This window comes from Sander vitreus, chromosome 11 (genome assembly GCF_031162955.1).
Source record: "Sander vitreus isolate 19-12246 chromosome 11, sanVit1, whole genome shotgun sequence".
NCBI classification, from domain to species: domain Eukaryota; kingdom Metazoa; phylum Chordata; class Actinopteri; order Perciformes; family Percidae; genus Sander; species Sander vitreus.
In genome coordinates, this window is record NC_135865.1 from 27,184,907 (window position 1) to 27,210,429 (window position 25,523).

At 40.6% G+C, this 25,523-nt stretch overlaps 1 protein-coding gene across 4 annotated transcripts in view; it reads right to left on the reverse strand.

The window, feature by feature from the left end:
• Positions 1–25,523, reverse strand: part of dgkg (diacylglycerol kinase, gamma) — a 136,824-nt gene that overhangs the window by 80,290 nt on the left and 31,011 nt on the right. For 2 of the 4 annotated variants that reach the window (XM_078262570.1, XM_078262568.1), the window contains 11 exons: positions 22,227–22,496; positions 20,947–21,099; positions 20,427–20,476; positions 19,603–19,677; positions 18,409–18,528; positions 16,593–16,710; positions 15,589–15,677; positions 11,226–11,342; positions 8,446–8,544; positions 2,243–2,353; positions 2,061–2,134 (listed from right to left, as the gene is read on the reverse strand). In XM_078262570.1, coding sequence (XP_078118696.1) covers positions 2,061–2,134; positions 2,243–2,353; positions 8,446–8,544; positions 11,226–11,342; positions 15,589–15,677; positions 16,593–16,710; positions 18,409–18,528; positions 19,603–19,677; positions 20,427–20,476; positions 20,947–21,099; positions 22,227–22,496 — 1,276 coding nt within the window. Of the gene's footprint in view, positions 1–2,060; positions 2,135–2,242; positions 2,354–8,445; positions 8,545–11,225; positions 11,343–15,588; positions 15,678–16,592; positions 16,711–18,408; positions 18,529–19,602; positions 19,678–20,426; positions 20,477–20,946; positions 21,100–22,226; positions 22,497–23,254; positions 23,318–25,523 lie in introns of all 4 variants that reach the window. The other 2 variants (XM_078262571.1, XM_078262569.1) reach the window with 2 other exon arrangements.

Sequence of the window (25,523 nt, forward strand, 5' to 3'; positions counted from 1 at the left end):
TAGGATCCTTTAAACTCTAATGGAACAACTAGATGGTTCCATCTCTATAAACTAATGTTTTGCAGCCAAACAGTGTTTCAACATCTGTATATTTAAAGTTCTCCATCAGAATCCAACGTTTCCAGAGATATAAAATACATGTCAGGTTAATCTTCAGGGAAATGAACATCTAGAATATTACATTTAACGGAATGGTGCAGCCGTAGAAATCAAATCTTGGGTTTGTAAATGTAACTCAGTGTAAGCATCATATAGCTTCACTGTAAGTAAGTAATGTGAAGTGACTTCTGTACAACCTCCACAAACATCTTAAATAATCTGTTCTGCTGCATTTTCTGTCTGAAATGTACAGAAATAATCATTCCAGAGATCAGAAAGATGAGGCATAATATAAAAGAGAGAGATGAAGAAGTGGAGAGTTTTAGTTTGCATGCTCTTCACTCTTCCATCTCTTCTATCTCACAGATTGTCAGTGTATTAGCGAGCTGCATGTCGACACAGCAGTTTCCTGTAACCTTGTGAGGGTTACATAAAGTGCCCATTGAAGCCTGCACAATCACATGCAGGCAATTTTACTGGTTGCTAATATGCTTCTACAATCCAACGGAGGCTAGGCAGTGCATTTCATTAGACTACTTAAATACATTTATATAAACAAGTGAATATATGCCTCAGCCTTGGTGTTAGATCTACACTACTCCCAGGTACATAAGATTAGTTTTTATTACTCAGTGGATAACACAGATTTAGATAATGTGTATGTAGGACAGAAGCTCATACAACTTCTGATAAGTTCATCAATCACACCAACCATGTTATGTAACTGAAAGAAAAGCTTTTTTTCCCCACACTGACACAAATAGCAATACAACAGCCTCTGGTTTTCCGTTCTAAATTATTATTTTTGTTCTTGTAATGTCTATAAATAGAGAGTAATTTCCTTTCTAATGGTAATAAAGAGTGGGTTGCTATGGTAGTGTCAGACCGAGGCAGAGCAACGGGGTGTAATTTGTCTCCACTGTTTGGAAGGTGGGGAGAAAAGAAGATAGAAGAATGAAACATCGAAGACATTTCTGTACAGCCCTCCATCTTTAAATTGCAGCATTCAGAGGGACAGCAGGGAGGTGTGGAACATATAGTACCCTTTGTGGCAGAAATCAGCTTCCTGAAGTGTGGTTTGATTTTCAGATAAAGGCCCAAAAGACTTCTAATAATACTTTAATTTAGTCGTGCCATATATTGGTATCCAAAGGGACCAATTAGAGTCCATGCTTGGGATCCTTTAGGTCATTCCTCACTACTTCCACCCCAGGTTGATCCTGTACTTGATATATAAATGCTATTCAAAGCTCACAACCCAAAGGTCTTGTTTCCTGCAGCAAGAAGACACTGATCATCACAACTTACAGTAATGAGGTCCAGAAGATGCTTCAGTTAATACAAATTAAGAAGAAAACAAATGCACCAATCTCTAAAAACAAAATAAATAAATGGTTAATGCAAGTGTTTATAGCGAGGATAGGTTTTATCCAGAATTAGACAAGGGAACATTTAAAAACGAAAAGACAAAATAATTAAATGGATATTGTGAAATTTCAAAATGAAAAGTGAAATTTAAACTTAAATGAAAATTCTAAAAATTAAAAGATCTAGAAGCTTAAATTGAAAATGAAAACATAACAAAAAAACTAATAAAATATCAAGTTAATAGTAACAAATCTTTCAATCAAAATTTCTATTTTCATCCTAAATGAATCACCACTTGTTGAGGAAAAAAAAATCCAATTTCGTACGCAGATTTCTGAATGATTGTTTTCTCTTTTTAAAGCTTTCACTTGGTTCTTTAAAACCTAAAACCTACTAATAACTAATAAGTAAACTAACAAAACATTTTAAATAAAGAGCACTAATTATCTTTGATCTAAATCATCAGGTTTGAAATTGTTTAAGAGAAGCCAATGGCTATCCCTTGTATGCATGGTCTCCATACTTTATATCGCAGTAAATGCAAAAGACAACAACGGACCACAGCCGAAGGCCCGTGGGTGGCTGGAACTTACCGCTCCCCCTGTCTCCCTCCACTCTTGGGATTGACCAGGACCAGGAGTGGGTGAGTACCTGGGAGAGGGGTGATCTGGAGAAAGGAAGGAAAACACGGCCTCAGACATCAGCTAATCAGCTTTGAGTGGTCACTTTAACGTCGTACAGGATTGGACGGCTGCTGGAAGCTGGATCCGCATACCTGCAGTGCTTGTCCGTCTCCAGGGGAGAACTTGAAAATCTGAGTGATGTCATCGGGGCTGGTGCTGTGTGGCGACTCCCCCTCACCGCGCTTCACCACAGAATGACGGTCCTGTGGAAGGAGGAAGGCTGTTATGGGTACACAGTTAAGCAACCAAGGACCAGGGTTCTTATTTAAGCTTGATTTATGGTTGTGCAACAGATTCTCACTCCCATCGCGTAAAATACGCTTGGTCAGGTGCTTTTTGGCGTTGTTATTGATGATAAAAGTCTCCTTTAGCGTCATATCTAAATGTGCTTTATCTAAACGCGCTTGGTCGGGACTATTGGCGTCACTTTTGACGCAGTAAGGTTAAGGAAAAGGTCGTGGGTGGACTTACGTTTCCATGACACGCAGGAAGAACGGAACGGTTTGGTTTAGAAAAAGAAGAACGGGCAGTTGGGTTTATGAAAAGGAGAACGGGACAGTTGGGTTTAGGAAAAGAAGAACGGGGCGGTTGGGTTTAGGAAAAAAAGAACGGACGGTTTGGTTTAGGAAAAGAAGAACGGGACGGTTGGGTTTAGGAAAAGGAGAACAGACGGTTGGGTTTAGTAAAAGAAGAACGGGACGGTTGGGTTTAGGAAAAGAAGAACGGGACGGTTGGGTTTAGGAAAAGAAGAACGGGACAGATGAATTTAGGAAAAGAAGAACGGTACGGTTGGGCTTAGGAAAAGAAGAACGGGACGGTTGGGTTTAGGAAAAGAAGAACGGGACAGTTGAATTTAGGAAAAGATGAACGGGACGGTTGGGTTTAGGAAAAGAAGAACGGACGGTTGGGTTTAGGAAAAGGAGAACAGACGGTTGGGTTTAGTAAAAGAAGAACGGGACGGTTGGGTTTAGGAAAAGAAGAACGGGACGGTTGGGTTTAGGAAAAGAAGAACGGGACAGTTGAATTTAGGAAAAGACGAACGGGACGGTTGGGTTTAGGAAAAGGAGAACAGACGGTTGGGTTTAGTAAAAGAAGAACGGGACGGTTGGGTTTAGGAAAAGAAGAACAGGACGGTTGGGTTTAGGAAAAGAAGAACGGGACAGTTGAATTTAGGAAAAGAAGAACGGTACGGTTGGGCTTAGGAAAAGAAGAACGGGACGGTTGGGTTTAGGAAAAGAAGAACGGGACAGTTGAATTTAGGAAAAGACGAATGGGACGGTTGGGTTTAGGGAAAGAAGAACGGGACGGTTGGGTTTAGGAAAAAGAGAGAACAGACGGTTGGGTTTAGTAAAAGAAGAACGGGACGGTTGGGTTTAGGAAAAGAAGAACGGGACGGTTGGGTTTAGGAAAAGAAGAACGGGACAGTTGAATTTAGGAAAAGACGAACGGGACGGTTGGGTTTAGGAAAAGGAGAACAGACGATTGGGTTTAGTAAAAGAAGAACGGGACGGTTGGGTTTAGGAAAAGAAGAACGGGACGGTTGGGTTTAGGAAAAGAAGAACGGGACAGTTGAATTTAGGAAAAGAAGAACGGTACGGTTGGGCTTAGGAAAAGAAGAACGGGACGGTTGGGTTTAGGAAAAGAAGAACGGGACAGTTGAATTTAGGAAAAGACGAACGGGACGGTTGGGTTTAGGAAAAGAAGAACGGACGGTTGGGTTTAGGAAAAGAAGAACGGGACAGTTGAATTTAGGAAAAGACGAACGGGACAGTTGGGTTTAGGAAAAGAAGAACGGACGGTTGGGTTTAGGAAAAGGAGAACAGACGGTTGGGCTTAGGAAAAGAAGAACGGGACGGTTGGGTTTAGGAAAAGAAGAACGGGACAGTTGAATTTAGGAAAAGACGAACGGGACGGTTGGGTTTAGGAAAAGAAGAACGGACGGTTGGGTTTAGGAAAAGGAGAACAGACGGTTGGGTTTAGTAAAAGAAGAACGGGACGGTTGGGTTTAGGAAAAGAAGAACGGGACGGTTGGGTTTAGGAAAAGAAGAACGGGACGGTTGGGTTTAGGAAAAGAAGAACCGGACGGTTGGGTTTAGGAAAAGGAGAACAGACGGTTGGGTTTAGTAAAAGAAGAACGGGACGGTTGGGTTTAGGAAAAGAAGAACGGGACGGTTGGGTTTAGGAAAAGAAGAACGGGACAGTTGAATTTAGGAAAAGAAGAACGGGACGGTTGGGTTTAGGAAAAGAAGAACCGGACGGTTGGGTTTAGGAAAAGGAGAACAGACGGTTGGGTTTAGTAAAAGAAGAACGGGACGGTTGGGTTTAGGAAAAGAAGAACGGGACGGTTGGGTTTAGGAAAAGAAGAACGGGACAGTTGAATTTAGGAAAAGACGAACGGGACGGTTGGGTTTAGGAAAAGGAGAACAGACGGTTGGGTTTAGTAAAAGAAGAACGGGACGGTTGGGTTTAGGAAAAGAAGAACGGGACGGTTGGGTTTAGGAAAAGAAGAACGGGACAGTTGAATTTAGGAAAAGACGAACGGGACGGTTGGGTTTAGGAAAAGAAGAACGGGACAGTTGAATTTAGGAAAAGAAGAACGGTACGGTTGGGCTTAGGAAAAGAAGAACGGGACGGTTGGGTTTAGGAAAAGAAGAACGGGACAGTTGAATTTAGGAAAAGACGAAAGCGACGGTTGGGTTTAGGAAATGTGACATGCGGGACATGATCCCCGGTCTCTTGGGTGAAAGTCCTGTGTTGTTTGACCCATCCACCCCAACCAACCTTCCTATGCGGATCTTCGGGCTTTCATACTACTCGCTACCTTAGTCGCTCTTAATGCTACGTCATCTTCAAACCCCGTGTAGCTGCTGCTCTCCCCGGTGTGTTCTACAAACATGCTGAATTGCGCTTTTTGCATCGCTTCAGACGCCGACAGCCACTGTCCAAACATCCGTATTTTACGAGTTCGGAGTGAGAACGGGTTGGGTTGTGCGGAGGCTCCACGCAGAGCTTCCGCCGTAGCCTCCGTAAGTTACCTGAAGTTTATGTGTGTTGATCTCTTTAAGAGAATAGCAGGGCCGGCAAGTGTGTGTGTGTGTGTGTGTGTGTGTGTGTGTGTGTGTGTGTGTGTGTGTGTGTGTGTGTGTGTGTGTGTGTATATGTGTGTGTGTGTGTGTATGTGTGTGTGTGGTAGAGATAGTAAGAGAGTGACAACGATTATTTTCAGAGCGAGTGCCGACTCTAGAGTAATAGTGAGAGAAACAAAGTGTCTCCCCTGTGCTTTCTGACAACAGTCGGTAATCTGTAGCAGGAAAAGTTAACCCTCTCCTTGATTTCATGTTGTTTATGGAGAAGGAGAACCAGGAAATGAGTAGGGGGAAATGCAACGCTACCAAGCCATGGCTGAGCGAGGTACGTCGGCGCGACGTGTAGTTACATTTTTCGAGAGGTGCACGTCAGGCTATGGCGTAGGGTCCGGCGTAGGGTCCGTGCCTCCACGTGCCTCCACGTACCTACGTATGTAGCCACGGCGCAGATTTTACGCAGAAGCATAAATCACACTTTACTCTACACTGATTACATACTGCAGATGAAAGAAGCAAACGTTGCACGCAGAAATATTATGATTTATGAAACCTGTTTCCCAGCATGCACTTTTTTTAGTGAGCTTTAAATATTCTGCAGGTGCATGTTTCCTTGTATTAATGTTTGAAATGCCCTCTATGAATATGGATAATATGCATATAAATCAGCTTCTCAATGAGGTATTTGTGAGGAAAATTGAGAAGTCAGACCACAAACCCCAATAAAGAAGTGTGAAATTGTGGCAGGTGTTTGGGGGACATGATGGTCTGACATGACTTATTAGAAGACAATCTGTTGATTGGCAGCGTGTCACTAATACCAGGTTCAGGATGTGGTGGCTGCATGCTAAGTAAGATAAACTAAACATCCTACTTGTCGATGTTTTCCAGCTCTTGAGGTGTGGAATATGTGATCCCTCCAGTATGATATGCAATATAACCCAACTGTCCCGTTCTTGTCCCGCGTGTCATGGAAACATACTTTACCTTTTTATAAGCCCACCCACGACCTTCCTTAACCTAACTGTGTCAAAAGTGACGCCAATAGTCCCGACCAAGCGCGTTTAGATAAAGTACGTTTAGATATGAAGGAGACTTTTAGCGTCAATGACAACGCCAAAATACCTGACCAAATGTGCGTATTTTACACGATGGAAGTGAGAATCTGTTATTTATTCCTATGAGAGTTGCTTAGTGGGTTATGAAGCCAAAAAAGTTCCAGATATAAAAAAAAATGTTTATACCTGGATAATTGGCACTATTTCCGCAATATGCTGCCCATAGAGCAGGCGCACTAGAGACCTCCGCCGGCCGAGCCGGCTACTTCCGGTTTAGCGCTCCGCTAACTTGAAAGGGGATAAAATGATTTAATCATGAGTCTCTTCTAGACTTTCCAAATGATATCGGACCAAATGGATCAAATTCAGATAGTAAGACGAGTCATCTCACAGGGGTTGTTACGCTTAAAAAATGTATCCACTGATTTACAGATGTCTCTTTCGCCATGTAAGTCTACGGGAAGTCTTTTTGGGCCAGAGGGCATCACATGACGGACACGGAAGTTGTAACTCTACTGATTGGCCGCTATGTCAAATTAGCTTCAAAGCCCAGCGCACTTCCTGGGGGCCTGGCTGGACCTTCCAGTATTACCTCCAAAGGGAGGCTTCCAGTGCGCATTACGGGCCATTTAATAGCAATAACACAAATGTGTTTTATAAGAAACATAATGAGGCCCTGATTACAATTTTTTATCAGTGCATCAAGGATCTGCAAACTGTTCATCGGCAAACCATTTGTACAGTAATAGTTCGGAGTTTCCTCATTGACAGAGAACAGCAGCTGTGGTCAGATTCAAAGTTTTCACAGCAGAAAAGAGCTATCAAATTATTTGTACAAACTTGAATCAAACAATTCTCAAAATATGGCTTAAAATGCTATTTCTGTTAGAAGTGTGGTCCTTGTTGGAGCGAATAGAAGAAACACTGAAGCATTTGGCAATGTTTGGCAAACACATTGGGTACAGTCTGGTAGTGATGGCCAAATGAAGCTTCGTGAACCATTTTTTTAATTTTCTGAGCCCACTAGATGGCGCTCTTGGTTTTAAGAGAAAGGCCTAAGGCATTGCAATTCAGTGTATTCTCAACCCTTTGTTGAATGGAGAGCGCCATCTAGTGGGCTCAGAAAATAAAGACAATGCTTCACAAAGCTTCATTTGGCCATCACTACAGTCTGGATCATACTGAGCTGCACATGAACAGCAGAAAAGTGGATAGAGTCGCAGGAGTGGTTTGAGTTCTTGAGGTTACACTTATGAAAGATAAATGCAAAATGATACTTAACTATGCACTCTACAATAGGCACACTTAACTCAAGCTAATGCAGCCTCATACAGTCCTGCAATAAACCCTCCTTTCATGAAAGTTATAACAGTTCAGTTTTTCTTGAAACAGTTTCAGAGAGGTGTTGATTCATGATCACTGTGGATGCTGTTTGTGGTGCTGTTGAACTGCATTGCGTTATACTGACAGGGGTTTCTATAATTTTTTTTCCAAAACATTTGTCAGTGAAGGTAGGCTAAATATCAGAAACACCTCTCTGTATGCTATAACCACAAACTACAACTTCCAAAATGATCATAACCTTCAGGAAGGGAGGATTTATTACAGGACCTTTATATTAGACTGCATTAGCTTGAGCTAGGTGTACCTAATAAACTGGCAACTGAGTTCACATTTTTAAATGTCTACTGCACAATCACAACTAGAGCTGCAAAGATAATCGATTAGTTGTCAACTATCAAATTAATTGCCAACTATTTTGATAATCGGTTTGAGTCATTTAAAAAAAAAGTAAAACTTTTCTGTAAATGTGAATATTTTGTAGTTTCTTCACTCTTTTATGACAGTTAACTGAATATCCTTGAGTTGTGGACAAAAAAAACGACATTTGAGGAAGTTATGTTGGGCTTTGGGAAACACTGATCGCCATTTTTCGCCATTTTCGGCCATCTTATAGACCTGACAATTAATTGAGAAAATAATCGTCAGATTAATCGACAATGAAAATAATCGTTAGTTGCCGCCCAAATCTCATCAGTCAGCTCAAGCATTCTGAAAATGTTTTTTGTAGAGAATGATGTAATACTGAAACTATTCCTCCATTTGTGGCAGTCTTGTTTGTGGACAGCAGAGAGAGAAAAACAGCATCCTCACCAAGACAACGGGGCAGATGTACGAAGGCAACAGAGTGTGGTCCCTCAAGGCTCCTCCGTCACACTCCGGCTTCACATTAGATGCACACTTATTATGGAGCTACGGAGGACAGGAGAAGCAGAAACATCACAACTGTGGGCGTAAATCCATCTGTGAGACTCACTTTATCAAACGTTACCAAGTATGAGACAGTTCACTTTTGAGCTTGTCTACCCTGACGGTATATACAGATTATTTATCAGGTCGTAAATCAGAAAGTTATTCATATGTATTTCTACGCAGGGTCCTTTTTACACTGGAAGTAGAACAACTGCTGTGTGGACTTGAGAGTTTTAAGAGCAGGATTAATGATGAGCAAACTCCAAGTCAGTGGTGACATCTAGTGGATGTGAAAAGCAATGCCAAGTAAAATGAATAAAAGTGTTACAGTGCTTGAATTAATCACATTGTGGGGACAAAAGGCTGATTCCTATAAAGTAAACCTTTATATTTTAGTGTCAAGATTTGGCGTTTGCTTTATGTTTGTGGTTAAGGTTAACCCTTGTGTTGTCTTCCCGTCGACCATGCAACTTTGTGTTTTTCTGTGTCGAAATTTCAACATGTTGTTGTTCTTTTTCTACACTTTTCTCTACGTTTTTGTCGATTTTATTCAAATTTTTTTGAATTATGTTTTTGTCCATTTTCTTTTTAAGTTTCTGTCGCTTTTTCCGATGTTTTTTTTGTCACTTTTTCCAATTTTTTTGTCACTTTTTTTAAACAAGTTTTTGTCACTTTTGGCGATGTTTTTGATGTCACTTTTTCCGATTTTTTTTTTGGTCACTTTTTTCAGCATTTAAAAAAAAGAAATGTTTTTGTCGATTTCTTTCCTGCGTTTTTGTAGCTTTTTCTTTCTCAACGTTCTTTTGTCATAGTTCTGATATAGAAGGTTTTCGTAAACGGGTAAAATTTGACCCGAGGACAACAGGAGGGTTCAGTAAGACTCCAGGGAATTAATGTACACTAGTTAATTAGGTACACCTAACTAAAGATAGTGCAGTCTAATACAACAGTCCTGCAATAAATCCTTCATGAAGGTGATAATGTCCAGGTTTTGTTAAAGCTGTTTCAGAGGTGTTTCTTCAACTGTACGATCATTGCAACATTTTTGTTGTTTTGTGTTTGTGGTGTTGTCGAGCTGTATTACATTACAGGTGTTTCTGTTGCTGAGTTAGGTAACACTTTACTTGAAGGTATCTACATAAGAGTGACATGACACTGTCATGTACACATGAACCCTAACCCTAACTAGTCATGACAAAAACCGAATGACACTTAATGGCAGAAGCATTATGTCATACACGTTTATGACTTGTTTATAATGTTTATGACACGTTCATGACAGTGTCATGTCACTCTTATGTAGATACCTTCAAGTAAAGTGTAACCCTGAGTTAATGCAGTTTTGTATCTTTATTGTGTTTTTAATTTAGTATAGTTTCAGTTAATTTATTTATTTATTTCGGATCCCCATTAGCCACTACTTAGGTAGCAACTACTCTTCCTGGGGGGCCACGCAAAAAGTTGCTTTCCAGAATGGGTTTTGCTCGACAAATTTGACCAAACTGACAAAAAACTAAAACTAAAAAAATCTAAATAAGTCAATGAAATATACTCTGAATAAATATTTTAAACTTATTGCAAACTAAAATTGAATATTTAGATGTTTTTACAGATGCTGATTGTTATTTAGAATTTTTGTTGTTGTTGTTGCGGATGTGCATCTTCCCTTATCATGCTCCCTTATCATCCTCATGCACAGAACCCTATGTAATATTCTGTATGTCGTGCTGACTGTAGTCTTTCAGCACCTATGTCCAGGAACACATGGTGGTATTGAGAATCCTGAGAAAATCCTGTATATTTAGTTTTGTAAGTATACAATATCTGGTCTAGTTTTTATTTTTGTTTCAGTTCACAAAAAGTGTTTCCACACATACTTCTCATTTTTAGTTTAGATTTAGTTAAGCTATAACAACCTTGTTCTGTTGGACAATAAAATGTGGACAAACACCTGTCAATATTACAACCATACAGCTGAATCAACACCTCTCTAAAACATAACATTGATTAAGGTATAATTTATTGTATACAATATTAGTTTTAGGTGTACCTAATAAACTGGCAACTGAGTTCTAAGCAAGAGACAGACTTAATAATAGCTATAACTCTTACATAATGCACGAGGAAAGGATAGACAATAAAACTACTCTACAATAAATCTACTGATACTAGTGCGTACTAACAATGCTTTGGTCGATACAGAGTCTGGAGTACAAATACTTCACTACTGTACTTAAGTAGAATTTTCAAGTATCTGTACTTTACTTCGTTATTTATATTTCCGGACACTTTTACTTTTACTCCACTATAGTTTCTAAATAAAATGTATACTTTTACTCCACTACATTTCCCCTAAGCATCTTAGTTACTCGTTGCTACAAAATAAAATCAGAAGAAATTTATTACACTGAAAAAAAAGGAAGTTTGGTGAATCATTGCTCCTAAAATACATTTACTATCAGAAAATGACTTTTGATACTTAAGTACAGTAAATATCAGATACTTTAAGACTTTTACTTAAGTAATATTCTAAAAGGAGACTTTTACTTCTACCAAATTTATTTTCTGGTAAGATACTTGTACTTTTACTCAAGTATTGCTTTCAAGTACTTTATACGAGACTGCAGATTAGAGTGTAACCTGGATAGAATGATCTGTGTCTACATGAGGCAGCAACTCACAGTGATATGACACCAGACACAGTGGAGGCCCGTCAGGCCCTGGTAACACTTGATGCTTCTGTGACAGCGGTCGCACTTGGTAGGAGAGTTACCCTCCATCCAAACATGCTGCATAGCCTGGCGGGCCAGAGAGAGAACGAAATCAGTTCATTTATTTAATCAGTTATAGTTAGTCAGTAAGCAGAGATGCACCGAATCCATGATTCAGCTTCGGCCGAATATTGGGCTTTTTGACGGGGTTCGGTTTCTGCCCAACATAACAATTTTTTTTACCGAACTGAACCCTATGCTTGCACTACACTGGTCGACGTAATGACGCCGCCGTTGATTACAGGAAGGTGTTTACGTAGGTGGACCGTTCAATGCAGTAGGCTGGGAGAACGTGAAAATGGAACTCGTGAGCAGAAAAAGTGTTGTTTGGCAGTACTTTCAGTCAGAAGAAGGCCATTCAAGTCCAGCTACATGTTCAATTTGCAATGCCGATTTGTCTCATGGTGGCGAGGACCCTAAACAATACACAACATCGCCGCTGTTAGAACATTTGCGTATGGAACATCCGAAAGAGTATGAGTTGTGCAAGGAATCCACAGACAGCAGCCATAATTCAGCAACTTCAGGTACGGCAAAGGACAGTCATAGCTAAAAACTGTGGACGTTGTTTACTTCATTAATGTGTTTACTGTGTTAACGGACTGGGGATGGGAGTAGGATTCGGTATTCGGTTTCGGATTCGGCAGAATCTTAACCAGTGGATTCGGTATTCGGCCTAACCCCAAAAATCTGGATTCGGTGCATCCCTATCAGTAAGTCAATGTGTAAACATCATTTAGGGTTTATGTAATAAACAAACAATTATCTAGACAGAAATAAAACATGAATGGATCTAAAGAAAACATGAGTACAATAAACAGATGAGACACTTGGTTGCTTTGCAGCGTAAAAAGCAAAATATCCTTTTGTTGCCTTTAAGCTTTTTTGCTACAACTTCGTTGCACACACTACACACATGACTTTGTTCTTGTTTAGCTTCTACACAAGCTGGGATCCACTTTTGAGTTGTGAGAACCTACAGTAGGCTTCAGGGCTGCCGTTAACAATCATTTCCATTATGGATTCATTTGTAGATTATTTATAGGATTAATCTCATAAATAAATGTCAGGAAATAGTAAAGAAATGCCCATAAAAAGGTCACATCTTCAAATGGCTTGTTTTATCTGAGAGAAGTGTTTTTGTTTGATAAATGACAGAAGGCAAGACACCTCAGGTCAACAGGAAAAACATGTTAATTAATAGATATCACTCTGAAACTTCCCCAGTTGATTATTTACATTAAGACATTAATTATTTGTATAACAAGTAAAAATGTTATGGTAACACTTTACTTGAAGGTATCGACATAATTGTGACATGACACTGTCATGAACGTGTGATAAACGTTATAAACAAGTCATAAACGTTTATGACTTCTGTCATTAAGTGTCATTCGGTTTTTGTCATGACAAGTTGACATTGTTTGGGTTGTCTTGATTATGAAAACTTGACATTAACCAGGATGATATTACGAGAAGATGTATTTGTCATGACAACTTGACATTACATTTCTTTGGAGTGTCCTTATTAAGACAACTTGACATTAAACAGGATGACATTATGTCAAGTTGTCATCACAAAGACATCCTCTAGTAATGTCATTCTGGTTAATGTTGATTTAATGTCAATTTGTCATGACCAAGACAACTTCTGGTAATGTCACTTTGATTAATGTCAAGTTGTCATAATCAAGACTACCCAAACAATGTCAACTTGTCATGACAAAAACCGAATGACACTTAATGACAGAAGTCATAAACGTTTATGACTTGTTTATAACGTTTATGACACGTTCATGACAGTGTCATGTCACAATTATGTCGATACTTTCAAGTAAAGTGTTACCAATGTTATGTTTAAATATGAACAGAAATGTGAACATTGGATAAAGCCAGGCTCAAAATTCTTGTTTCATTTTGTTGACATATTCGAGTCAAAGGTTTTTACAGAGGAATTTTGGATATCTCTTTTTATTACTCCATACATCAGAAAATGTTGTCAACAGTCATACAAAAAAAAACTATTTACCATATGTTTTTAGGTATAAAATGTTGTATAAATCAGGCTCTGAATGATATATGAACAAACCCCTCTGTAAAAACCTTCAGAATTAGATAGGAATAAAACTGGAAAGTTTGGTGTATAAGTAAGTTCTACTCAAGTGAAGATTTTTCACCTCAGAGTCTGAGAACAAAACAAATTTTGATATGCAAATAGAGAAAGTGTAGAACAGGGGTCTCCAACAAGTAGCTTGCAAGCTACCGGTAGCTCGTGAGCGGGTTTCCAGTAGCTCGCCAACAGGTTGACAAACTGAGACACAAAATGACGATGCTATTAAAAGTGAGGCAGCTAATTTCGTGGGCCATAGAAGTGTAAAGTTGTAATGTTTTCTTGGACCCTGATGAGAATAAAGTCAGTGATCTAGCTATACCAATATCCTCTTTCTGACCAAGTAGTTACAGGAACGTAGTTATAGAAACAGTGTTGTGGTTGTGGATGTTTCTGTTGCCTGTTTGTATATTTCTGTTGCTGTTTCCTGTTTTGTATATTTATTCTGTATATTTCTGTTCCCTTATTTCCCTGTTCATTGTGTGTTTCGGTTTATGCTGTTTTGACTGTGTAGTGTTCTGTGCATTGGGTATATTTCTGTTTCCTGTTTTATTTTGATAGTCTGTTTTCTGTCTTGTCTAGTTTTGCTTCCTATGTTTTCCCACCTTGTGTGATTGTCCTGCCCCGCCCTGATGTGTTTCACCTGCTGTATCACCTGTCCCTCATTTGCTCATTACCTCATGTATTTAACCTCTGTGTTCCCTTTGTCTCTTGTCACATCGTTTTGTGTTCGTTTGTGCCTGTGCCCTGTCAGATTGTGTGTTTGCCTGTCGTGTCTTCCCCTGTCTGTTCTGGGGAGTCTCTGTGCTTCCTGTATTTCCCTGGTTTTTTGGACTTCCTTGGTTTTTTTGGATACCTTTTGTCTTCTTTTTGAAAATGTTTTTTGCCTGCTTCCCCCAGGACTCCCTTGGTTCTTTTTTTGTGTTTTCATTAATAAATTCTCGTGCTCAAACCTTCTCCTGCCCACCTGCCTCTCCCTGCATTTGGGTCCTTTAATTCCCTCCATCGTAACAAACAGTCCACTTCTAAACAGTTCTACTAACTACTCTCCCCCAAAACCGGTTTTGCCATTTGCATTCGCACTGACCAAGTGGCCATAGGAACTGGTACAACGGGTAAGTTTGACTAGCATTAACAATTAGCTGGTTGAATGCGTGTTAGCATACGTAGGCGAATTGCAACAGACAGTGAAGAATATGTACTTTTTGTGTTTCAGACGTTGTCAATAAGTATTCTTATGCAGAAAAGGGGAAAAGACCCTGCCCTGAAGTAGGAGCTGAAAGAGTTACAGGAACTGTGGTCAGATATAATAATCCCCAAATTGGTCCAGTCGGAACACGAGAAAAAAAGGGTTCTAGGAACGTTTTGTTCTAGGAACTGTAAAAATCCCTCCGGTCGGAAAGGGACTTATGTGGCCCATAATAAGTGTAAAATAGTCATGAATCTTGACGTGAAGTTAAGATTTTTCATAAGCTTTGGCTATTGCAGTTCCATACATATACAAACAGTTCAGCTTATGTGTGTTGTGTCAATAAATGTAAGCGATGTGATGCAAGTAGCTCGTGGCCACTTCCGTTTTTTTAAAGCAGCCCTCAGATGAAGAAAGGTTGAAGACCTCTGGTGTAGAATAAACACCTAAATGTGTATTTTGGTTGTTTTCCTTCCACTAGTCTGAAGACATGTTATAGACGCAAAATTCAAAGTTGACCAGTGCATGAAAAAACAATGTTTTGCCTGTAGTGTCTGGCATTAAATTAATATTAAAGGATTTTACAATTAATTTTCTGTTAATAGTGTATCAATTAGTAGACAAATAAAGAAAAACAAATAAAAGCAAAAATTTATTGACTGGAAGGAGTTTTTGCCGGAGAACACAACCCATAAATGAAGCTCTGCAGATCGTTATCAGCGTGTGAACTGAGCCAGAGAAACAACTCTTTAGATTCTAATGACGTCAAAGCTAAAATACAGAGGATATTGACAAGATGCCTCCCAGACCATCCCATGATCCTCGCTGCCCTGTTGGAACGGAACCATGAGCCAGTGGGAATCAGCTTAACAGACTGGTCAGTGTTCCCATCACATTCCCCTGCAGCATCGGTCCATGTTATCAGCACAGCGTTTGCAGGATAAAAGCCTTTCATGCGATCTTATTTTACTCACGTTAGTGTGTCTCCGGGACTTGGCGTAGGTGCTGATGCAGGCAGCGATGTCTTTGGACACACAGCGTTCGTGCACTGTGTACTTGCATACTGTGGGAAAAACAACACCAGACAACAGTTTATAAACCACTGTGTACTTCCCACCTAGGGCTGCAACTAAGGATTATTTTCAAATCGATTCATCTGTCGATTATTTTCTATTAGTTGTTGTTGGTTTATAAAATGTCAGAAAATGGTGAAAAATGTGGATCAGTGTTTCCCAAAGCCCAAGAAGACGTCCTAAAAATGTCTTGTTTTGTCCACAACTCAAAGACATTCAGTTAACTTTCACAGAGAAGTGAAGAAACTAGAAAATATTAACATTTAAAGGTGCAATAAGACTTATAAAACTAACTTTCTGTTCCAGTAGAACTACATGAAGCAGGTAATTAAAAAAAAAAATCTGGTTCCTCTGGCACCACCTACAGCCTGTAGTGTGATTTGCAAAAATCCACGGCTCCCTGTTCAGATGCACAAATCAGGGGGGGGGGGGGGGTGGGGGAATTACTGAGAATTTTTAGACTCAAACCGATTAATTCTATCTTGATTTAAAACCTGCATCTAAAAACACGGCTTGCAGGGGGGTCTGATGAAAAGTTGAACAAATTAGAGTTAACTTCAAATCGCGAGTACTTTTATTCAACTGTGACAATAACACCAGCCTGGAGAACTGCTACCTGGCAGAATACAATCAGTAATGAAATTACACACGATAACTTTGTTAATGTTCTTTTAACGTTGACTGTAAGGGCTTTTTAATTTAAAAAAACATTGACTCAGAGGCACTCAGGTGCAGCCAACATCTTACATTTGAGTCAGATGCAGATGGCAGTAAAGGGAAAAACAGATAAAGATGGAGGATCAGACAAAGAGATAATGACTGATTTGGAGAGGAGAGGAAGTCAGAAAGAATGGAGACAAAGAGATGTAATCAGAGCAGACAAACAGACAGACAGAGAGACTCACAGGAGCAGCAGAGGCCCTGCTTGCGGACTCCGAGCAGCATGGTATGGCAGTAGTTACAGTAGGCTGGTTTGTTGAAGTGCTTCAGGCGCCAAACATGCTGCCCATCTTCCTGTACATTCTAGGAGGAGACAACACAAGATAGATGAAGCATTGAAACTATCCTTTCAGTGGCTCGTCTTTTAAGGACTTTGGTTATTATGTTGCTAAAACAGGGAAGAGAACCCGAACTGTGCCATTGATCATATTACCTTGGAGCGAAGCCAGGCACAACTAAGATTTTATAGTTTTACACATATAATACATGTTTGCCTATCTCAGCTCATCATGTCTTAAAGAAAATACTCCTCCGCTCACTGACACATTGTATCACTATTCTAACTTTTCTGCTTTTGCTCACCAGTGTTGGGAGTAACGGCGTTTAAGTATAACGGCGTTACTAACGGCGTTATTTTTTCGGTAACGGAGTAATCTAATTAATTAATTAATTTTCCCATTGTTTGCAATGCCGTTACTGAGAATGTAAAGTGGCGCGTTATTACAATTTGGTTGAATGAAGCGCGAGGTGTCAGGCTTTGGCTACACATCAGCTGCCTGGAGAGAGCGATGATGACACCGTTGCAAATGCGATGATGATTGGCTGGGTGGGCGGATGCCCTGCTCACGCTGTCTCACTGCACGCTCTGACTACCACTAAACACAAGACAGCGACAATGGCGACGAGCCAGGGAAATCCAAAGGTAGCGTTCTCGAACTGGAAGTACCGGCACTACTTCTCGCTCATTGAAATTAAAGGCAAGAATGTTTATGTAACATGCACGCTATGCCCAGGAAAAAAGACTTTATCCACGTCTGCCTCAAGCAACTCAAATCTTATGAAGCACCTCACATCAACACATGCTAACACGACCCTTGTTGCTGCTGCTAACCCAACCCCAAGCCCAAATGCAGCCAGCGTGAGCTCCAGTGAAGGAGACGGAGCCACTCTGTTAAAACAAGCAACGCTCCATTTTTCAGGTAATTTGTAACTGTAACTAATTACTTTTTTTAAAGTAAGATGACCAACACTGTTACTCACATCTCCCTTACTTCATCATTGTTCAAACTGAAGGTAGCGTTTAACCTGCACTTCCTGTCTCCCTTCCACAGAGACAAGAGTAGTTTTTTTATTCCAAATGCAATAATTGTGTTCAACAAACTACAGTAAACTTAAATATGCGAGTGTAGGCTGTACACCATGGGTATGAATGAAATGACTGTTGTACAATTGACAGATCTTTGTTCTGTTGATGTGATTTTTGTGTTTAATATTTTCCTGGTTGAGACCAAAGACAATTTTCCTGTCTCGGCTGCACAATAGGGTTTATTCTATCCTATAATATGCTTTTTTTTAGGGGTTTCCCTTCATTTAAAACAGCTGAAGAGAGACCGGAAGAGGGGGAGAGAGAGGGGGACATGACAAGCAGCAAAGGGCCTCAGGATGGATTCGAACTGGGGCCGCAGCCTACATGGGTTGCGCGCACTACCAGTTGAGCTATAGGCCACCAATATTATATGATATTCTAATGTTTTAAATTTCCAAAAGTTTGAACACATTAAGATTTGTAAGACCAGATTTATAAGACAAACGTGTGAGTAGTTGGTGTGAGAGAACACACAATTAGTGCTGCTGACTGAGAATCGACCTCACAACAGCCAGTGAGAGCTTTGAACTCAAGATGTCAACAACAACAAACGTGAAATGGTTGTGTGAAGGCAAACCTGTTCTCACACACACACACACACACACACACACACACACACACACACACACACACACCGTTTCCATGCCCAGCAGGACCAGTAAAGGGATGGTGGTAAGGCCTCCTCTGATCCACTCCTCCAGTGTGACTGTCCCGTCTCTGTCGTAGTCAATCTCTTCCATCATCTCCTTCAGTATCTAAAGTAACATATATACAGTAATATATATATTATATATATATATAGATAGATAGATAGATAGATAGATATAGTCGTCCATAGTCAGACCATGATAGTTGTGTGTATACGAAGTCAGTTACAGGCAGACTAAATACTGCAGTTCAGAGTAGGACTCTATTATTAAAAAGTCTGTTAAACCATGTTCCATAAGGTTTTTTAAGTAGTTAAAGACAAACAGACTAGATACTACAACAGGGTAGGGGTGGGAATCATCATCACGATACTCATGTCACGACTTTATTTATTATTTCAATTTTAAACATAACCTTGGGCAAGACACTGAACCCTGGGTTGCTCCCGATGCTGCGCCATCGGTGTGTGAATGTTAATTGGAAGTCGCTTTGGATTAAAGTGTCTGCTTATTAAAATGTAATGTAATGTAATATTCTGCCATACGTTGCCACGTATAACCTTTTTTCCAGCTTCAAATGACGTCACCCAAAGGAAAAAATTACCAATTTCCATCTAATGGACTGAAAAAAAACATTTTTTTATTATTCTAGTACTAAAAAGTTAAATTCTCATGTATTCTCATTATATAATAAAAGATCAATACTTGGCGTCCGTGTATCGATACAGCTTTGGCCCGGAAAATATCACAATACTATGTTGTACAGGGGCGTCGGACTGGGGGGAAAAAAGGGAGTACACAGCATCTTTTTGGGCCCTCCTCACATGAGGGCCCAAAAAGATGCTAGAATGAATAGCTGTGGATGCGGGGAGGGGCCCATAGAAAATGCCTTTCTACAGGGCCCAGAATACAATACAATACTAAATACATCTTTTTTCCTAGAGAACAGCAGGTGTTTTCCTCTAAAAAACCAGTGTGTCTTTGTAACAAACCGTGAAATCTGTTTCAAGCTATTTCGTGATTGTTTTTCTACCTTTTTGAAACTCAAATCCACTTTTCTTGGCGTCACTCGAGGTTTCAGCTGGTATAAAGGGTGTGTAAATAATGAATCTTCACAGAGGGGCCTGTCTACATTTCTCTTCTTTCTACTTTATTGCAGTGGAGGAGGGTGTGTTTGCTCACCGGTCGCAGTTCTGTTGAATCCCACTCCAGATATTCTGCCACATGCACCATCTGATTGATGATGCGATCCAGCTCCTACGGAAAGAAAGACGTACCATATAGGACAAAGTGATTCTAGCTTTACCTTCTGCTAAAATGATCAACTCTCACACATTTCAAATATGGATGACAGGCATTAGAAATGCTTTTAGGTGACATTAACCTGTTTAAAACCACCCTTTTGGGGGAATTTTTGCCTATTTGCCATACCCAAATGGATACATTTATAACATAAGAACTGTAAGGGCAAAATGCAAGTATGAGGCTTCATTTGAAACCTTAAGTCTTCTAGTTTCTGTGGATCTGCTTGTTTAGCATGCGGCTAAAACCAAACCTAAACTACATCAGTTCAAATATGGTTTAAAAAAAATTGTTTTTTAGTCCTCATCTATTATAAGTGATATTTGAATAACAATAATTAAGATGTACTTTATGCCACACTAAAAAAAAAATCCTGTTACGTCTTGTCAACAACACATGTATAACGTTTCAGACCTCTAAGCCTTACCTTAAGGGAGCTAGGGAGTTTTATAGTTTAGTTAGTGACGTCTGCATGTACATGTTTATGTGATCACTTCAGCACATGGCTAATATTAAACTGAACAGAACCATTTACAAATGATCTCATGTAAACACAACTGCTGTATCTAGGTGTCTATTCTTCTAGCTGCTGTGTGCTAAGGGCAAAGAGAGAGACAAGACACAGAGAGAAAGATGGAGAGAGGAGGAGGGGGGAAGGGAGAGAGAAAAGAGAGGGAGGTGCAAAAGCAAGAACAGACACTCACCGAGCTGTCCAGAACCCCGTTGCCGTCTGTGTCGTACAGCCGGAACATGACTAGAGGGAAATGAGAGAACAGAGATCCCATGATGACTCAGATACCAGGGTAGATATAGTTAGTGTCTCTCTGAAGCAACATTTGTTCTTGGACTCTCTCCAGATGGCCAATGGGTTAGAGAAGTGGAGCTATTTCCGTATTGAAGCACGGGGACCAGTTAGAAGAGATTAGCCTTGTCGCTGTGTGCCAATATAGCCTATATATATATAGCCTATAATATAGTCAATTGGGCACAGCAGGGCTTAAGCATGACACTGACCTGCCTTGTGTGGGGGTGTAACCACCGTATCTAAGGCCCTGGGGAAGAAGGGAACAGCCTTATAACTCTTGCTGTCAACCTGAACTCACATGAGACCAGCGGTGTTAGTGGCCCGAGCACATTCACACATTTCATACAACAGCTGCTCAGACTCGACATCCCCCTGAGAGGAGCTGACCCTCGCCTGAATCCCCAAGCCCTGTCACTCACACTCCAGCTTGTCCTCCGGCGTCCCTCTCTCCAGCAGGGAAAGGTAGCAGACGATGTCCTTGAGAAAGACCACCTGGGGCGACGGCAGGGGGGAGCCTTTCTGGGGCGACGGACTCCTCCGCAGCGACAAATGCTTCTCGGAGTGGCTCCTCTCTGTTGATGTACAACACAAATGATCAAAGTTACTTACAGCACCCATTGCTCTTTCTACCCCGCTAGTAAAGAATTGTGAACTGTGAATTACACATTCAAGTATTAGCATATCCGGACCCAGCCTATCAACATAAATACAATACCGTGTAACGTTTTCTATTTTCAAATACATTTTCTGAATTGTTAGTGACGTTGAATATACAGTAGTGGTGTAACGGACCGTAGTTGATGCCTGATCCGTACTGATCCCCCAGAGGTAAGAGGGAGGTAGGGAGGGGTTTTATTTTGTGTGGTGTTTAAATTTATGTTCTAACGTAATAACAAAATGTAAACAGGTTGAATAGGTTTGGACTTGTTAAAATTGAAATTAATATTTTGTCATTACAGAGAGAAAGTGGGCTACCGAAAAAAAGGTACCAATGGGTACCGGTACCGTATTCAAGGTACTGGTACTGGTACAAAAATTGAACAGGAAAACCGAGTACTCAACTTGAATGTATGTTGCTTTAAAGTAATAAGTCGGTTGATTACAATTACATGTTATTTTGTTGCCAATCGACCCTCTGACCATGAATAAAAATCAGATGCAGACCTTTGAGTAATCCATTTGAGAACCCCTGGGCTATTACCTGAGAGCATGTGTGGAACGCTGCTACGTTGATTTCCATTTTGAGAGCGGTGAACACAAGTTTTCACTTTTTCTGTGCGCACACTGCTGCTTGAGCGTGTTCCCAGCCCTATGTTCCCACAGTTCTAAACATTTTTTTTCCAAAATTAGGCCCTATGTTCCCACATTTCCTTTTTCATACATTTATATCAGATTTTATCCCCCTAACCCTAAAAAATGTTGTGGGAGGATAGGGCTTACATTGAAGGGAAATGTAGGAACATGACCTAATTTTGAAAATGTCCTAGAAATGTAGGAACATAGGGCTATGGGAACATAGGGCTGTGGGACCATTGGACTGTGGGACCATTGGGCTGTGGGAACATAGGGCTGTGGGACCATTGGGCTGATCCCTTTCTCGCTACATGTGTATACGTGAGAAAACTGTACAGACTATATAGCACTAAAAAGAAAACGAGGGAAGACCAGAGACTGTCAACCTCAGTGTAGCTAACCTCACCTGGTGAAAGTTTGGGGGACACTGGTGACCTGGCAGGACCAGCGTTGGGGGTCAGGACATTGCTGCTTGCCTCTGAGGTTTTGACCTGGGTGCAGGGTGATCGGTGGGGACCTCCAGGTGTGCAGGCCCCTGTCCCTGAATGCTGCGAGGAGGAGCGAGATAAACAAGGGGAGGTGTTGGCTCCCGAGCCTGCTGCTGCACTCATCACACTGGAGTGCTCCGGTGTGTGCCGGCCCATTGCGGACAGGATGCTTTTCCCGTTCATCCCTGCTAGTGCAGACATCGAACAAGACAGACGGAATAACATGAAGGGGACAGAGAGAGAGAAAGAAGGGACACATGAGTTGGACAGACATTAGGAAAATGATAGGTGGGGGGGATGCTATGCACAGAGAGTAGTTTGACTTTACGGAGCAACATAAAGAAACACTGTAAAACTTCACAACAATCCAAATTAGAGCCGCACGATGTGAGAAAATATGCGATAACGTTGAATATTCGTCATAACGATATTACTTGCGATGAATAAACGGATGTAAGTGTTCTCAGTTCTGCTGCTTTCAGTATTCTGCTAAAATACAAAAAAAAAAATGCTTGTTGAATTTAAAAAAAACCAAATAAATCATTATCAACAATATTTTATTGAAGACATTGAACATTAATCTGAAGGCAAAACGCGCCATTAAAAAACAAAACGATAGTTAAAAATGTCTGAGTGACTTTCGCGATATATGTTTACTGCGCAAGTCGATATCGCGTTGACGATAAAAAAAAAAAAGTTTGTTGTGCAGCTCTAATCCATATAGGATGCATAGAGGGAGAGGAAGCAGATAAAATTACAACACTGCGTTAAAACCATTCACGAAGCATTAAGTCATCCACTGACCCACAGGCAAAATACCATAAACTCACATCGACACAACTAGAGCACACCAAAAGGGGAGCATGAGGTTATAGCCAGCAGGGCTCTTGTCCCATTAAGATGACATCACCCTGATGATAATGGGCTACTCGGCCTGCTCCGGTACCTGTAATGGGGGCACAGGCCACTTCGGTCTGAATAGAGATGCCCGCGTCAATGGAACGGGCCTCTGCGGTCAGTCATTGTTTTTTTTGAAGAAGAAAAAAAAAGACAGCGGCAGACGCAGCAAGAATGAGTGAGCATCAGTGAAGAAAGAGTATGTTCTTTGTACATTTGTATGTTTATATTGTTTACAGAGACCAAATGGGTTAAAAAATAAGGCAAGATGGATTAAGTACAGAAAGTACATCAGAATAACAGCCCTATTTGTGAATCCTTTGTCGAAAGCAGAGAGCTAATGTTTCAATGCGTCATCAGTGAGGCCTCTATTACTGTATATGTTGCGCCATATTCTCTATAGTCGTCCAGGCAGCATAATTGGTGGCAATATTGTTCATTTTATCTCCTTCATCTGACATAAAGGCCTCCTGGTGACGAATCAAAACAATCTGAGTCATAAAAAACAGTCATCTGAAGATACCAAAGGAGTCAATCAGTACACAAACCAGCTCCATCCAGACTGGTTCACGTCATGTTATTCGAGACTGCCACCAGGTGGCAGTGCAGACTGTATCTGCTGTCTCCCTGTGACACACACACACACACACTGAAGCAGCAGCAGAATCCACACAGGTATTCATTCATTGATTTTCAAATGTAATAATAACATACACAGCATGTCACCTGTATTTGGGCTTCCTGTGTCAGACTCGTGATATAAATGTATCATTGCTGATGCACAGACAGGCAGCTGCAACGTGAGCAGCTCTGTTCATATTCCTGCCTGTGTACTTTGTTTGAGCCTGGAGGATCAAAAAGGACATGAACTAAGAGCAGATAATAATCCCTGTCTGGCGTGGGAATGTCTAGATATATAGTTATTTTATATAATTTGATAATTAGTTATTTAGGTTTTCTGCACAATGTGTATACAGTATTAACAAGTGAGTTGCTAGATTAACTAGCCAGACGTGGCATTTTACTTGCCGCGTGCAAAGCTTGTCGTCGTGCCTTGCAAACGTCCTCCAATTTCAGCTTCTGAGGATCTGCTACTTTTATTTTGTCATGTATGATAGCAAACTGAATATCTTTTGAACTGATGGTTGGTTAAAACAAAGAACTTGAAGATGCGACATTTGGGCTCTGGACAATTATAGTGGATATTTTCACTATTTTCTGACAAAACAATGAATCAGTTAATGGAGAACGTAATTGTCACAGTAGTTACTAATGAAAATAATTATTAGTTGTAGTTCTAAAACTGCCCCCAGTGATTGCATCTTTGTTTGTTACACCTCAAGGATGCAAACAATGGGTTCTGGTGAATAACACTGAATGCAAACTTTTGTTTTGTATTCAAGAAAACTCTGTAGGGCATCTTTAATTTTTGAGGACTCCTTGAAGGAACGAATTTCTGCATTTATTAGATCATTCACAGTGAAGACATGCGAGAAGGCTGGCACAGAGAATGAAAGCTGAAATGTCACCAACTAAACTAACCGAGACACTGGCTTAAAGCCTGTTTTAAGGTTGTGCAGAAGCTCCACGCAGAGCTTTCGCCATAGCCTACGTAAGTGGCCTGATGTTTATACTTGTGTGCTGGTGTGTGCGTTTAGCTGGTGATCATGTTAACTGGTGATTTGCATAAAATCAGTGAAACCTACTTCACTGTTTCGAGCCTTGCATTTGCCCATGTTAAATTGTGATATCGCCAGTTAACATGGGTGTATATTTCTCTCATATGTTAACTTGTGTTAACGTCCAATAAAAGTCCAATATATAGATAGAAATCAACAAATCATGTCAGTTTTGTCAGGTTAGTAGTGTAGTGGTGTAGATGATGTAGAAGCTAGCCTGTTAACTCTTTTGTCCATGACGTCCAAGGTTCGAATCCCAGCTAGATCTCTAGTGCGTTGTTTCGTTTTATTGTTTTCCGTTCATACAGTATGTGTCGCATTTGTGTGGATAATGCTTAAACGGACGTGTAATACACATGAACTGGTGATGTTTTCAGCGATATCCATTATTTTGTGTCACTTGCAAACACTTTGTGAAAATGTGAACCTCTGGCACTCGAGGGGCGGAGGCAGAGCAGAACGCTCTTAAAAAGTAGGCAGGGCCTTGTTGAATATTCACAGATTTTATGCAAATATCACCAGTTAACATGATCACCAGCTAAACTGGCACACCGGCGTGTGTGTGTGTGTGTGTGTGTGTGTGTGTGTGTGTGTGTGTGTGTGTGTGTGTGTGTGTGTGGGGAGTGGGTGGTAGAGCGA